This window comes from Myxine glutinosa, chromosome 2, assembly GCF_964187855.1.
Source record: "Myxine glutinosa chromosome 2, kmMyxGlut1.1, whole genome shotgun sequence".
NCBI classification, from domain to species: domain Eukaryota; kingdom Metazoa; phylum Chordata; class Myxini; order Myxiniformes; family Myxinidae; genus Myxine; species Myxine glutinosa.
In genome coordinates this window covers 14,222,517-14,238,709 of record NC_136262.1, presented here as the reverse complement: position 1 = coordinate 14,238,709, position 16,193 = coordinate 14,222,517, and the positions used below count along the sequence as shown (strand labels likewise).

At 41.9% G+C, this 16,193-nt stretch overlaps 1 protein-coding gene across 1 annotated transcript in view; it reads right to left on the bottom strand.

Annotated features, from left to right (window-relative positions):
• LOC137422021 (uncharacterized) overlaps window positions 1-16,193 on the bottom strand; it is a 90,106-nt gene that overhangs the window by 52,253 nt on the left and 21,660 nt on the right. Inside the window, exons 7-8 of the mRNA XM_068108696.2 lie at window positions 11,909-12,045; window positions 9,530-9,583 (exon numbers count right to left, since the gene is read on the bottom strand). Of these exons, the coding sequence (XP_067964797.2) occupies window positions 9,530-9,583; window positions 11,909-12,045 (191 nt within the window). The remainder of the gene's footprint in view (window positions 1-9,529; window positions 9,584-11,908; window positions 12,046-16,193) is intronic.

Here is a 16,193-nt window from a genome sequence, read left to right as displayed (position 1 = left end):
TGAAGGCCCCAGAGAGCTCTTGTGATCGAGGCATGGTGACGCCGCACACTTCAACAACAAAGAGGAAACCAAACTGAATGTCTGAGGTTTAAATAAGACAGGTTCCTCCAAGATCCTCTCTGACGATGTTCTAATAATTTGCACCTGAGCTGGTGCACCTGATTCTAATTTTAGGTATTTGAAGTAGTGATAAATGTAGGGGTGTACTTACTTTTTCCACATGCGAAATTTGCATTTATGTTTATTTAAATTATACAATGAACTACAAAATGTAAATGTTTCATGATATTTGTTTTATTATATCACCTTTATCTATCAATATTGTTGAAATGAAGATCAAATAGCTGTATGTTGAAATATGTTGAAAAAGTCAAAACTTTACATGGGGTGTACTTACTCTTTCACGTGACTGTATATATAGGACATTGTGGATGATTTTAATAACCAGGCATTCACAAAACTTCAACAATTAACTTTATATTAACCCTTTTTATGCAAGCATTGTTTCTTCGATTTCCGAAAAATTTAGTCATTGCCTGTAAACAAACCCGCCCCCATATCAAATGACTGTATATATCATATATTATGACTTCTAGACAATATTTTTGGAAAACCAATGAATATGTCTCCAATGTATTTTATCATTCACATACCCACAAGCATTGCTATAAAATTACACATTTATAAGAACATAAGCAGATAAAACAATCATCACAAAAGAAATAAATAAGTTTTATATCTGTTTCAATAATGTACAAAAATATTCAAATTGTCTCATAAGCCATTGTACTTGTTGTGAACACCATCTAGGTAATGCTCATACATTATAATCTTGTAATTTGAAGTGTGTTTAGACTACAAACAGTTTCTTTCATGTCATTGGGACAAACTTAGTCTGTGTCACAATCGTCCACATCACTATCATTCAACTCTATTTGTTCCAGTTCATTTGCTTGGTTGCTGCAGGTTTGCATCTTACACATGCCTGTGCATTTCTGACCATTTCCACGGCATGTGAAGATTGGTAATTTGCATGATCGTACACATGAGCAGGATAGCAGGTCCAACACAGCCTCTGGTGCAGGTGTACCTCACATCCACTCAATGGCCAGATCCCCATCATGAATCTTCCATCCATGAGCCATTGGATAGGGTACACTGGGATTGCACTCAAAACACCTCTGCCAGATTGCAGCCTGATAGTTTGCTCGTAAGGCATGCATGAAGAGACAATCTTCACAAGGGGGAAGCTGACTGGAGTCAACTTCTCCACGCCATGCACAAAACAGCTGGTAGCGAAGCTTGTTGACTTGAGTTGTGTTTGTGGAAGGCAAATACATCCGACATGTTACTTCCTGAAGCTTTCCAAATAGTTCATCAGAGACCTCCCAGGACCTTCCCAACTCTCTGAATATGTCTTGACAGGTCTTGTTAGTCTTCAGTTATTTGAACATGGCCGACTTTCCACGCCCAGTGAAAGCACTGACTGCATCACAGCCCGTAAATGAGTGCATTCCAATCAGAGCATCACAGACATTATCTCCTAGTGCATGACTTAGCTTGCTGATGTCAGTGAACCTTGTGCGGTTCTTGGTGCCACATTTCTGGAACATGGGACATGGAATTCTCTTGCTGACTCCAATGCTTATAATCATTACATCTGTGTCCTCTGCTGTGACTACTATACCCTTGTAGCCTGATTCAGCTGCATGTAGAGCATGGAGTAGAAGACGGGTGTCTGCTTCTTCCTGGGTACTTGATAGCTCCAGAACCTCCTCCCATCGTTCCCTTGTGAGCTTGAAACAGACATCCTCACAGGTAACATACAGATCTTTGTCCTTGATCTTCTCAGGTTGACCTTTCCATTCTTCCAGAAAGAACCTGATGAGGTGCGTTTTGTTTTTAGAGCTACACAAAAGCTTCCTCCACTGGTGTATATTGTGGCGCCATGCTCCTCTGCAAAATACCTGAATCTGCACCTCTCTTTGCTCTCTCCAAATCTTTGATGGACATCTCTCTATATACATCAAAGATAACATCAATGCGCTTGCTCTGACCACCTTCATGGATAACTTGAGCCAATACTGATTCTGCCAGTTGGGAGAACGTTTTGTCTTTCCCCTTCATCTTTTGGACCAGGCTCATTCCATCTATCAGTGGCTGAAGGTTGAGGGACTATTTCTGCTGGTGAGACATGCTTCTCCAACACCCTGGCAAGAGCAGCCTTGTTGGTCTTACTAGTGAGGTACCTTATTAACAAAAATGCCAAGGACCGTTACACTATGGACAAAAGCACAATTTTTTCACCAAAGCTTTGCCCATGTATAAGGATCAAAAAGAGGGTAAGCTCCAAAAAATCTGATGACAGGAAGTGTATTTAATGACGTCATAATGACGTCACAATAGACTAACAAGATATTAGCGCAAATTCATGTATAACATAAGGTTGTGAAGTACTGTGCTGAGATTTTGAGTCATTAATTTAATATTTCAAGAAACAGGTAATTGATATATAAGCCTTTTTAAGCTCACTATGTTGCAGTGATGTCATTACTCAAATGTGTAAAAAATAATAATAAATAAAACAAAACAAATGAAAATAAAACATAAGAATTAGGGGATAAATGCAAGGGTGCCCGGTCTCAAATGTGATTTAAGACCATGTTCAAACAATACATTCCCTGGAATATACGCGATCTTAGTCTAGCTATTCAAATTTAGAAATGCAAGAAACCAATAAAAGTATTTATGAATTTTCTATCAAATTACAGCATTGGAACGTATAATATTGGTTTGGATATTGTACTTTTTATGCTTATGTGGACTATTTCCTTTCAATTTCAGGTCATCATGGATTTGAGTGCTTGCATAATCTGCAAGAAAACTACACCGGAAAAACTATCTTGTCCACAGAAAGGATTTAAACGTAATGCCAGAGAAGTATACGCTGCATTCCTGGGAAATGTTGAGGAGTTCAGAAATGCACTGCCAGTTGATGTAGAATATGTAACAGAAGGAATAGTAGAAACTTTTGTGAAAAATAATGCCTCATGGCATCGTTCTTGCCATCAGAAATTCAACAATTCCAAACTCAACAGACAAGTAATGAGGAAAAGAAAACATGAAGCCAAAGCTCTTGAGATGCGACGGTCAAAGCGGCAGTCGGTATTTGATGCCAAGTGTGTGTGCATCTTCTGTGAAACAACAGGCGACCAAAAATTACACAACGTCCAAACATTTGGCGCTGATCAGTCTCTCAGAAAGATGGCAACTGATATGCAGGATGACCAACTCTTGTACAAAATAACAGGGGGTGATTTAATCGCCCTAGAAGCCAAGTACCACCTGAAATGTTTAACATGATACAGAAACAGACATCGGGCTCATCGCCGTGAAGGTGTTTCTTCCAACATGGAAAGAGAACGAGCAGATGCCAGAGCGTTTGTGGAGTTGGTGTCTTATGTTGAGTTTGCCGTTGAGGATGGGACATACCTGTTCAAGTTTTCAGATCTTCATGAGATGTATGAACGCCGTCTTCAAAATCTTGGGCATGATGTGTCAATTAACAAGAGCCGGTTGAAAAGCAGGCTTCTTGAGCACTTTGCCGACACCGGTGTGCAAGAACAGACAGATGGCAAGAACATTGTTCTTGTATTTCCAGAAGGCATTCAACAAATGCTGAAAGATGCTCTGCATGAACATGACTATCAATCAGAAGCGCTACTTTTTGCAAAAGCAGCAAAAATATGCAGAGAAGAAATGTTTGGAGAAACACATTTCAAGTTTTCTGGCAGTTTCCCCCCTAAGTGCCAGACAATGCTTCCCAGTCTTACACTCCTGTCATCAATGATCCTTTATGGACCAAACTTGAAGAGCGATGTTAATGACACACAGGCTTCTCAAACAATCACCCAGTTGTTCCTCCACAATTCGAAGAAAAGGTGCACGAAACTGGCTACTCCCAAACGACAGTCTCCTGAGAGAGAACCTCCACTTCCAGTATACATTGGCTTGAATATCCACACATTGACAAGGAACAGAACACTCAGTGATCAACTGGCTAAACTAGGGTTGAGCATCTCATACAGCCGGGTTCTGCAACTGGAGAATAAATTGTCATCTGCAATGTGTGACCAATTCACTGCTGACCAAATTGTGTGCCCATCTATTCTCAGGAAAGGTCTCTTCACTGTTGGTGCACTGGATAACATCGACCATAATCCCTCTTCCACTACAGCCAAAGGATCGTTCCATGGAAGTGGTATAAGTGCCATCCAATTTCCTACACAAGATAATATCGGACGTGTTCGGGTGGCAACTTGCTTTCTTCCTGCAAATCCAAATGAGAAACGTCACCTTCTAGATTCGTTTAGCATAATTCAATCAGTACATCTGAAAGCATCAAATACCAGTGTACCACAGGTCATCATGGCACCTGTAAATGGGAGGCTTGAAGAAGCAAAGGAAAAGGAGGAGAAATGGATTCAGCATGCTTCCAAGCTTCTCGACGGAAATGCAAGTGAGAAGGGAGACACTATCTAATGGGCTGCCTATCATGCATCTCAGCAATGGACAATGCAGAATGACCACTGGGTCCCTGTTTGGATGACCATCCCGGAAGCAGCTAAAGCATGCAAAGAGCTCATCAAATGTGGTTGCAAGTCAGAAGCCAGTTGTGTCAGTCGTTGCAAGTGCACGAAAGCTGGTCTACCCTGCACAGAACTTTGCAGTTGTAACTGTCAGAAATAACTTGCTTGCAGCTACAGCTCATCACCGACACTATAGCTATCACACTTATTCCATTTCTGTATGTTTCTATTTTGAAGAATGAATTACTTGCGTGAGGAAGGGGGAGCTGTCACTGTGTGTTTTTAACAAGGTAATAAAAATAATGATAGAAGAAACAACATGTAGGCCGATATGCTAATATTCTTTCGCATCTCAAGGAATCACTGCTACAAAATGGGACAGAATCACGAGTATTTGTATAATGCATATGCATATACATTTGATGCAACATATATAATTTTGTGTCATTTACCCCTTTATTAAACCAGCTAACGACAGAATGATGAAGTGTAACTAATAATAGCTCAGTCTAAATTACTGGAAAAAAATGCTCTAGTGGTGTTTTAAATTCTGTAACTCAACGGGAAGATTATTATGAACTCTCGATATGTGGATGTTAACTAATCAAACAAATTTGTGTGCAGACGAATCTAATAGTTTTTTTTTTGCTGGATGACGTCAGAATGATGTCGTAGATCTTTTAAACATTGTCTAAGAAGAAAAATGACAATTGCAGTGAATTCCTTGACCTCGGAAACATATATTTCGATGTCAAAATACACTTAATAGCCTAGTTCTAACTAATTCATTTTTTAATTATGATTGCGAAATAATTCGCTTATGACGTCATAATGACATCATAAATCTTTTAAAGATTGTCTAAAATAAAAAATGAAAAGTGCATTGAAATCCTTGACCTCGGAAACATATATTTTGATGTTAAAATGCACTTAACACCTTAGTTCTAAGTCATTGATTTTTTTTTATATACGATTACATAATAATTAGCTGATGACGTCATAATGACGTCAGATATTACACTTCCCATCATTTTTTTTGGAGCTTACTTTTTTTCTAGAAGGAATACCATGGAGATGCTTTGGTGAAAAAATTGTGCTTTTGTCCACCGTGTAACGACATTTTCACTATGGTACCCCACTAGATGTACATGATGAGCTGCTCATATGCTTGTTGCACCGCTTTCTCATACTCTTGTTCTTCAAGGTCTTCACGCATACTAAATGTGGCTGTCGTCTCTTCTTTTGTGTACAATCTATAGCAAGAGTTGTGGTATTCTCCTTCTGCTGCAACAAGGTCTCGACTCACTGCTGCAAGAACATTTTAATCAAATTTCCTCGTAGCTGCTTCACGAACTTTGGCATCAGCTCTAACTCCAAACACTGTGAGGCGTCCTCGTGTACGTGTTCCTGGCAGGTATTTGCTTGAGCTGTTACAGAAGATACATAGCCTTTCGTATACTCTTGAAGTACTTGGTACATCTCTAGATGATTTTCTTGTACCAGTATCTTTAGCCTTAACATCAGCACCTTGGTTCTGGATACCACGGTTTGTGATGGCTTCAAGAAGCTTTTTCATAGTGAACACACTGCGACATTTGCGATGATACTGAATCTGTGGTACTTCACTTTCTTCTAGACCCCTGGCTATCTCCAAGAGTGGAGTGTGTTTTCTTATTTCTGCCGCTCTAAGCAGGGTTTTCCAGGATTCAAGACCTTGCAGCGTTGCTAGCTCCGAATCATCGTCGGTGCAATGAATGATGCAGCTCATTTTTGCACGTTTCTGCGGTGCAGGATCCTGGTCACAAGTTGGTAGATCCTTTGTCGATATCTTAGTTCTTCACCAATCTAGTGCATACATACACACACCTCTGCAAGGAAAGCAAGGCATAAGACATATTTCATTTAGCATTTACTAGTCACAATATTCTTTTAGTATCATAATGCCCTATTTAAAGCAGGTTTCACATTTGTACGGACAATGACAAAAATTTTCGTAAATCGAAGAAATAATGCTTGCATAAAAAGGGTTAACATCGGGTTTATTGTTGAAGTTTTGTAAATGATATGTTATTTTAAATCATCTACAATGTCTTATCTATACATTACTCAAATAATATCAGCACCTACATATCACGAAATAGTAATCAGATCAGTTGAAAATAAAAACACTCTTGATTTTCGATTTTGCAATTGAAACATGACCTTTTGACCTCTGAGGAAGTCATCTGATAACTAAAGATGAAAATATAATACAGTTGTGTAGATATATGATGTAGCTTCACAATGAATTATGATTTGTTAAAGTATGTTCAGTAGAACTGAAGTTATAAGCAAAAATGGTACCCCTCTCCCCTAAAACTCAACTTCCAGATTATATGGAGGTGGGTTTGTTTACAGAGTGAAAACTATCATTAAGCTACTAGATAGGCAGGGTTATCATACCAAAATATAAACTAGAGACATGTAGGAAGACAAAAATACCAAAATTGTTTGCTGACCTTGGGTGGTACCAAAATCTGTATTGGCCCCTGGACTAAAAGGAACCGTGACCGCTTGTGATGCCAGCCACGAACCGAGAGAGTCAAAAACGTGTTCAAAATCCCTTTATTCACCCTCGGAGGGTGGGTGGGGGGGGGGGGGTGGGGGGGAGGGGATCTTGGAAGTGTCCTGGCTCCCTATTGGTGGAGCCCATTACTCCGCCCCACAAGTTCCCCCAAAGTAACTTTCACCTTGATTGGTGGGTTTCTGAACCTGGACACCAAGGTGTGCCTTGGAGCCTGGTGCATTATCCCTTATGAGTGAAGGACCTACTGTATCTTTCCTTTCCCCAACGCATAAATACATAATAACCCGAAACAAGGGAAACGGACTAAGATAAATGGTCTGCTATGAAATAACTGTTCTAAGGGACCTGTATGGTGGTTGCCATTACTTTTTTGTGGTTTCCCAAAACCGCAACAATATATATATATATATATATATATATATATATATATATATATATATATATATATATATATATATATATATATATATATATATATATAACTGTAAGAAATAGTAGAAACTCCAAAGTACGAGCAGGGCGTCTCATTTGTATTGAATAAATAATCGTTAGATTAAATAAGACGCAGACGTAGCTTCAGGACGTCGATCTTTAATTGTCGACAAGCTTTCGACCAACAAAGGTCTTCTTCTGAGTCAGCCCCAAGTTCAACGGAAGTGTATATATATATATATATATATATATATATATATATATATATATATATATATATATATATATATATATACTAGCAGAAGTACCCGGCATTGCCGGGTGGGGGAGGGGGAAGGGGAGGCGAGGGGAACGGGGGGAGAGCGAGCCCCTTGGTAAAGCGAGCGATTTTTTTTTTCATAGCGTTCATAGCGTTCATAGCGTTTCATAGCGTCATAGCGATTTTTTTTTTCATAGCGTCATAGCGTCATAGCGTTCATAGCGTCATAGTATTCATAGCGTCATAGCGTTTCATAGCGTCGTAGCGATTTTTTTTTTCATAGCGTCATAGCGTCATATCGTTCATAGCGTTTCATAACGTCATAGCGTCATAGCGATTTTTTTTTTCATAGCGTCACAGCGTCATAGCATCATAGCATCATCACGTGATCGCTCTGAGCGAATCAGCGCCCACCTGCTCTGATTCCGTTGATTCCGTGCGCTGAAATGCGCTGAGGTAAATATGAATAAAAAATATGGATCGTCAAATATTTTGAGTTCGGCCATGTTCGTCCCAGGCTCAATGGCCATGTCTATGCCAAATATCAAGCACGTAAGCCTCTCCGTTTAGGAGTCTATCGGTAACATTACACACACACACACACAAACACACACACACACACACACAAACTGTGTTTTATATATATTGTTACATATTTATGTGAATGTATGTGAATTACCATTCAGGTCCTTGCTTATCCATGTGTAGTAGATTAAGGGTTGTTGTGGTTGGAGGGTCAGGAGCCCTTCTGAAAAAGAAACCGGAAACGGAGAGGAAAAGCCACGAGGAAGAAAAGCGACGAGTATTCTTCTTCCTCGCCCCGCTCCGACGAAAGGTGGGATCGACCTTGCGCCGCGTGGAAAAGCGGCGTTCCGAAGCCCGTCTGGCGAGAGGAGTTACCGGGACGTGTACCTACCCGGTGGAGACGTCAAGTTGACGTGGGGCCGTGCATCGACCCCGCGTCTGGCACCGTTCGCGGCACCGTCTAAAAAGACGCGTACGGGTCGCACGTTGGGGCCTAACACGCGTTGCAAGCGGCGTGGGGCTTTTGGCTTGCTTTACCGTACCCGCTTCGCGTGGCCACGAGGGGCTGCAGCCGTGGTGCCTGATACGATACCTGCCCGGTGGAAACACGTCCACCCGGGGTTCGTTCAACCGCCCGAGTGCGGCGACGCCGACCATCATCTTGGTCAGGAGGGGCCCAGAGACATTGTGAGGGGCAGAGACCAAAAGGGGGTCGTGAGTACAAAAAGGGGACACACATATATAAGATGGCCATCTTAAACCTCTAGGGGATTGATTGATTGTTGAGTGTGAATTGTGGATGGTGGATTGCTCGGGGAATATACCCTTGATTGTATCATTGAAATTGTTTGGTATCATTACCCTTGAAATATATCATTGAACATCAGTTTTCTCTTGGGTGGAATTCATAGGGATTGTGTTGCGAAAGCGCATATATACTATTACTTTCTGGCGAAGTTCCTCTCGCGGTCCGGGGGGGTCACCGAGACCAGGTAGTCACCGAGGGGACCACGTAACAATATATATATATATATATATATATATATATATATATATATATATATATATATATATATATATATATATATATATATATATATATATATATTCATAGAAACGCCTCAAAAATCACACTTCCTACAATTCCACAGATCTAACCTCAGTCTGGACGTTCTGAATAACTTGATCCACACGAATCGCTCCTTTTTGAAGCTGAAAGAGTGAAACAGAATTGTTATTCAACATTTCATTGCTTTTTAAAATAACATCTTTGGCCCGATATTTTTAATTATAAAATGTAGAAAAATCACATTTATGAAACTGATGATCAAATTTTTGGCTTCACCCCCTATGGTAACTGAAAAGTTGTCACAGCCACGTGTTATATGTACATTGTTATACATTGCAGGAACTTTTGTAGTTTTATCTGCAGAAAAGTTCTTCCTGCAAAGTTCACCACCATTTGTGGCACAATGGCCCAACTTTGATGTTAAAAGTTGTTTAAAAGAATCGCGAGGAAAGAAAACAAGTCGTAAAACAAATATATTCCTCAAAATGGAAGCTGTATAATCATCCTCGTTATATTTGGTTTTAATAACTGGCAACAAGGGTCACGCAGGTTATTCACAATCATGGTTATTATTAATGATAAGGCAATAAGTTAAGGAAATAAAGCCAAAATAAGGCAGAGAATAAATATTGTTACGTTTGTGGGGGTGGTCGGGGGGGGGGGGGATGGGGGGTAGGGATAATTAAGTTGAGGTAGAGTGTATAGATTAGTGTGCTCCAACTGTCGTGAAGAAGAAGAACCACCTCCATGTACCATAAGTAGGGATCCAGTAGACCATGTGTCGTGGAAGAGCGTATCTTTGTCCCCATCACGAGGGGTGGCTCGTGTTAATTAGCAAGGGATTATGGGTAAATTAATTCCCTGTGTGTCATTACCCCTGTAGTTTATTCCTTTGTTCCTGAAGACACTGCACTCGACACGTAGCCAAGCCACGCAATCGACACCCTAATTAAACACACTAATTAATAATAATAAAAATAACCGGAAGCCAGGCATGAGGCACTGCCGCTGATTGCACTAACTTGGTGGGCCACAGAACAGGCAGCTCCATGGAGACACGCCCAGGGAGCGGTGATTGAGCGAGGGTTTGATTGACAGAAAGAACGAGTAAGAAGGGACTCGCTGATTGGTGAAGAAAGGACAAATGACGTGAGAGCCTAAACGATAAAGGAACGTGCTGGTAGACATTTTCTCTCTCTGCTTCTGGTTTTGACCCCGTGCAGTCGGCATTTATCTCTCTCGAGTCTGGATGCGATAGTGGACAGTCATGTGTCGATGTTGCTTCTCTCTTGCTTGGCTTCTTGTTCTGGATGCCACATCGGACGATTGTGTGCCGACATAGTCTCATCCCTCCTTATTTGGACACCATCATGACCGGCCATGTTCTGAGATGTTGCTGGTGGTCGTGAAGCCAGAGCTGCGGATCGAGGGCTGCAGTTTCACACGTGAGAATGACGAAGACAGGCATGGCTGGAGGAGTGAGCTGCATGCCTGCTCGTTTGCTTCACGCCTGCTCGTTTGCTTCACGTGGGAGACCTGGTCCGTGCGAACTAGTGAGTTCCGCGCGCAAAGACACTAAGGCCTCAGGCGATCTTGGATGAATCCTGACGAGATTTTGGAGATGCTCAGAGTTAAGTGCACACAGACGCATATTTATTTCAGTTTATATTTCCCATTTGTCTGTATAAGAGTGTGTGGAGGGTCCCTCAATTTTGGATTTTAGTTTTATCGTGTTTTATTTGTTACCGCCATTTTCTTTAATAAACCTGTTTATTTTTGTACATTTTAATTCCGTGTTGTTTGAGTTAATTTATCCATGTGTAAAGACGTCTGGTGGAAGCCGTTCAGGTAAGCCTCCCCCCCCCCCCCCCCCACTTGCGCACATCCTCCTCTATATTTTTGACTGAACGCCTCAGAGTATTAAGCTCGTCTGGTCATCCGTGTTACCCTGCGGTGTTCACCAAGGGTAGTCACGCGACAATATTAACAGTAAGGTAGTGCTGTAGTTTTCTATTTTTATTTTTAAACAGGTATATTCCCACCTCATGGGGTCGGTCGGGAGAAAGTATTTGGCCCAAGTCTTCCATGAACAGGCTGGCATGGCCTGAACAGGCTGACAGGAATTTGTAATTTTTAGGTTCATGGTGCCGGCGATAGCTCGCCTACTCATTGCAAAGGACACCGTGGGATCTTTAACATCCACGATCTAATGCTGTCTGACAGGACTCCCAGTTTAATGTCCATCTGAAGGACGGCACGCACATTGATGAATCAACCTACCTGTGAAACGCCAGTGGTAGGTTATAGCTGGGTCCAGATTTGAACCCAGGCTAGACAATTCAGGGGTGAGTGGGAAGATGGTGCTGTAGTTTCAAAACTTTTTTTTTTTATCCATTTAGCATGGCAAATGCAATCATGCTAATGGTAGGATGATGGAGGTTGCACATCGAATGGAAAGTAAAACTTACATTGCTTCGTGTGCATTCAGATGACAACACGGTCATTGTTTTTTGGATGCTCTCCTTTGTGTACAATATCTTCTCCAATTGAAAGGAACCTTCATTGAATCTCTTCCAGAGGGTTCGTATTAGTGCATAAGAGGCATCTGCAATAAAATAAATAAAATGATGTCAGGAAAAAGTCAATTTATTATATACTAGCTGAAGTACATGGCGATGCCCAGGGAGAGGTAAGTGTGAGGAGGAGTACAAGGAGGGGAGGGAGAAGAAGGGGAAGGGGGTGTGAGAGAGACACAGGGGGAGGGGAGGGGAAAGGGGAATGGAGGGGGATGGGAGAACAAATTTATCCATGCGAAGAGCGTTTTAACCTCAGTGTTGCCCAGGTAAAATAGAAAATTATAATACCCTCTGCCACCACCACCGGGTGGCGCTACATGGTAAACATTTGCATTGAGAATTTACGCCCCTCCTCCACCCCCAACCTCCTCTCTCTCGCCCCAACTCCTCCCCTCCCACCCCGACACCACAGCCACCCACGTGAGTCTGCAGTCGCATAGCCTGCCTGTTACCCCCGACACAAAGTTGTATTTGTACCTTGAATGATGTGGCCTTGCATAGAACACATACATACAGTCACGTGAAAAAGTAAGTAAACCCCATGTAAAGTTTTGACTTTTTCAACATACAGACTTGGCATTTAATATGGAATATTTGTTTTTTCTTGACTTGGGTTTACTTTCTGAACTCGGTATATCAATCTGGTGAGTTTCTTTTACGCTTCGGTGATTTCTTTGTTAAAAGAACCATGTCACTGATTGTCTGTCGCAGCAAGAAGTCAATAACAGGATTATATCACAGGTGGCGTGACAAAATGTACGGACAGGTACATTTGCCGATTGGCTTCACAATCGGGTATATAAGGGTTGTTGCGTTCTGTATTAGTGGAAAACAACTGCTGCACATCTACAAAAGTTATTGCCGCTTCCCCTGGAGATGGTCCGTCAACTCGACAATGCTGTTTGTCATTTAGTGGTGGCTTTACGAAATTCCGGCATGAAACAGCGTGCTATTGCTCGGCAGTATGGCATCACTCAAGGTCAGGTGTCAAAGATCCTGAAACGAAATGCTCAGAGAGGTGTCCCTACTCCAATACCGAGGTCAGGACGTCCCCGCAGAACCACAAAGAGGGATGATCGCCAGCTGCACCGGTTAGTCCGCAATGGGCATACCAAGTCAGCTAATCGGCTTAGGGCTGAGTGGCAGCAACTGACAAATGTGCCTGTATCCAGAAGGCTAGTCAACCAACGACTGGTTCAAGCAGGCTATCGTGCCAGGCGTCCCCTGAGAAAGCCACGTCTGACCAGGCAACACCACCAGCGCCGATTGCAGTGGGCCAGAGAGCACCGTCAATGGCAGCCAGGACACTGGAATCACGTTATCTTCAGTGATAAGTCTAGATTTCTGGTCTGTCGTCAATATGGCCACGTCCGAGTGCGCAGACAAGTGCATGAAGCCTACAACGAAGATTGTATAGTGCCAATAGTCCAAGCTGGAGGTGGTGGGGTGACCGTTTGGGCTGCTTTTCATGCAGGGGGTAAAACTGACCTGGTTGTTCTGAATGGAAACCTGAACCAGTTCAAGCACAGAGCCATTCTGGAAGAAACATTGCTTCCATTTGTTCGTGCAGCCTTTCGAAGAAATTTTGTCTTCCAAGATGACAATGCATGGCCTCATTGTGCTCGCATGATCCAACACTTTCTTGCTGACCGTGGTGTAGAGCATATGGAATGGCCTGCCATGTCCCCGGATATGAATCCGATAGAGAACTTGTGGGCAGAATTAATGCGTCAAATCGACAACTTGGACCAGCAGCCTGCCTCTGTGCGTGAATTGCAGCAGGCTATTGTAACTGCATGGCAAGCGATTCCTGTCCAAACCTTGGCAAATCTCATGAACAGCATGCCTCAACGTGTACGTGCTCTCCTGAATGCTCGTGGGGGTCACACGAAGTACTGAACTCCGTAATCCCAGTCGTAATTTAACTTTTGTTTTTGTTAAAAAAGATTTTTGGCTAATGTGCAAAATAAAGAGATACTTCTGGAAAACGCACAGAAGTTTAACACAGTACTGTCCGTGAATTGAGTTCGATATCAGTTTAGGTCACTTTCAAGGATCAATTTATTTGCTTCAAAATGTCAAATGTGGTTTTTGTTTCTTTTAAAGGTCACATTAACAAAATCTAGAATAATTTCAACATAATTCCAATGAACTTTTGGTTCAAAGTCAACTTGAAAAGTAAGTTCACCCCCACAAAAAAAATATTCCATATTAAATGCGAAGTCTGTATTTCAACATACAGCTATTTGATCTTCATTTCAACAATATTGATAGATAAACGTGATATAATATAACAAATACCATGAAACATTTACATTTTGTAGTCCATTGTATAATTTAAATAAACATAAATGCAAATTTCGCATGTGGAAAAAGTAAGTACACCCCTACATTTATCACTCCTTCAAATACCTAAAATTAGAATGAGGTGCACCAGCTCAGGTGCAAATGATTATAACATCGTTACAGAGGATCTTGGAGGAACCTGTTTTATTTAAACCACAGACATTTCCTTTGGTTTGCTCTTTGTTGTTGAAGTGTGCGGCGTCACCATGCCTAGATCGAAAGAGCTCTCTGAGGCCTTCAGAAAGAAGGTAAAAGATGCCTATGAGTCTGGGAAGGGATTTTAAAAGATCTCCAAACAATTTGAAATCAATCATTTGACTGTCCGGAAGATCATCTACAAGTGGAGAAGATTCCAAACAACTGCCAACTTGTTCAGGCCCCGCCCCAGCAAGTTCAGCCCGAGAGCAGACCGCAAGATGCTGAAAGAAGTCTCTAAGAACCCCCAGAATGTCATCACGGGACCTACAGGTAGCTCTTGCCACTGTTGATGTCAAAGTGCACGAGTCTACCATTAGAAAGAGGCTGCTCAAATTTGATCTACATGGGAGGTGTGCCAGGAGGAAACCTTTGCTGTCCAGGAAGAACATCAGGGCAAGACTAAAGTTTACCAATGAACACCGAGGCAAAGACCAGCACTTCTGCTACAATGTGCTTTGGACAGATGAGTCAAAGGTAGAGCTATTTGGCCACAGTACCAGAAGACATGTTTGGCGAAAACCAAAGACAGCATTTGACCACAAGAACCTGATACCAACTGTAAAGCATGGTGGTGGAAATATTATGGTTTGGGGCAGCTTCGCTGCATCAGGGCCTGGGCAGCTCACCATCATATAATCCACTATGAATTCTTCATTGTACCAGAGGGTGCTTGAGGATAATGTGAGGCCATCTGTCGGAAAGTTGAAGCTCAACCGAAGGTGGACCTTGCAACATGACAATGACCCTAAACATACCAGTAAATCCACCAAGGAATGGCTGAAAAGAAAGAAATGGAGGGTTCTGGAATGGCCAAGTCAAAGCCCGGATCTAAATCCCATCGAGATGTTGTGGGGGGATTTGAAACGAGCTGTGCATGCAAGAAACCCCTCAAACATCGCACAGCTGAAAGAATTCTGCATGGAGGAGTGGGCAAAAAATTCTCCCAGTCGATGTCAGAGACTGGTAGACAGTTATAAGAAATGCCTACTTGAGGTTGTTTCTGCCAAAGGGGGAAATACCACCTATTAGAGCCAAGGGTTTACTTACTTTTTCCACATGCGAAATTTGCATTTATGTTTATTTAAATTATACAATGGACTACAAAATGTAAATGTTTCATGATATTTGTTATATTATATCACCTTTATGTATCAATATTGTTAAAATGAAGATCAAATAGCTGTATGTTGAAATATGTTGAAAAAGTCAAAACTTTGCATGCGGTGTACTTACTTTTTTTTTTTTTTCTTCTTTTTTTTGTATACAAGATCGAGGCTCGTGAAAGAGCTAACATTAATCGCACAAAAAGACAAACCGACACACAAAACACAAAAAACAAGGGGAGCGGCAGACAAGATGGGGAGAGAGGGGGAAGGACACAAAAGAGAGGGGGAAAAGGGGGAAGGACACAAACACAACATTTGAGAGCTGGGACATCGGGAGGACTTGGGGGGAGGTGGGAGAGGAATAAAACATATGAACACTGCAAGGACTCTGGGGTAGACAGTGGGGTAGACAGCCGGGGACCTGAGGGCTATCCCTCCTGACCTAGGGCGCCCTCCTGGCTCGATTTTCACGTGACTGTACAAGCAAAGATTTTTGCCTTTTATATGTACTGTATATGTATATTGTT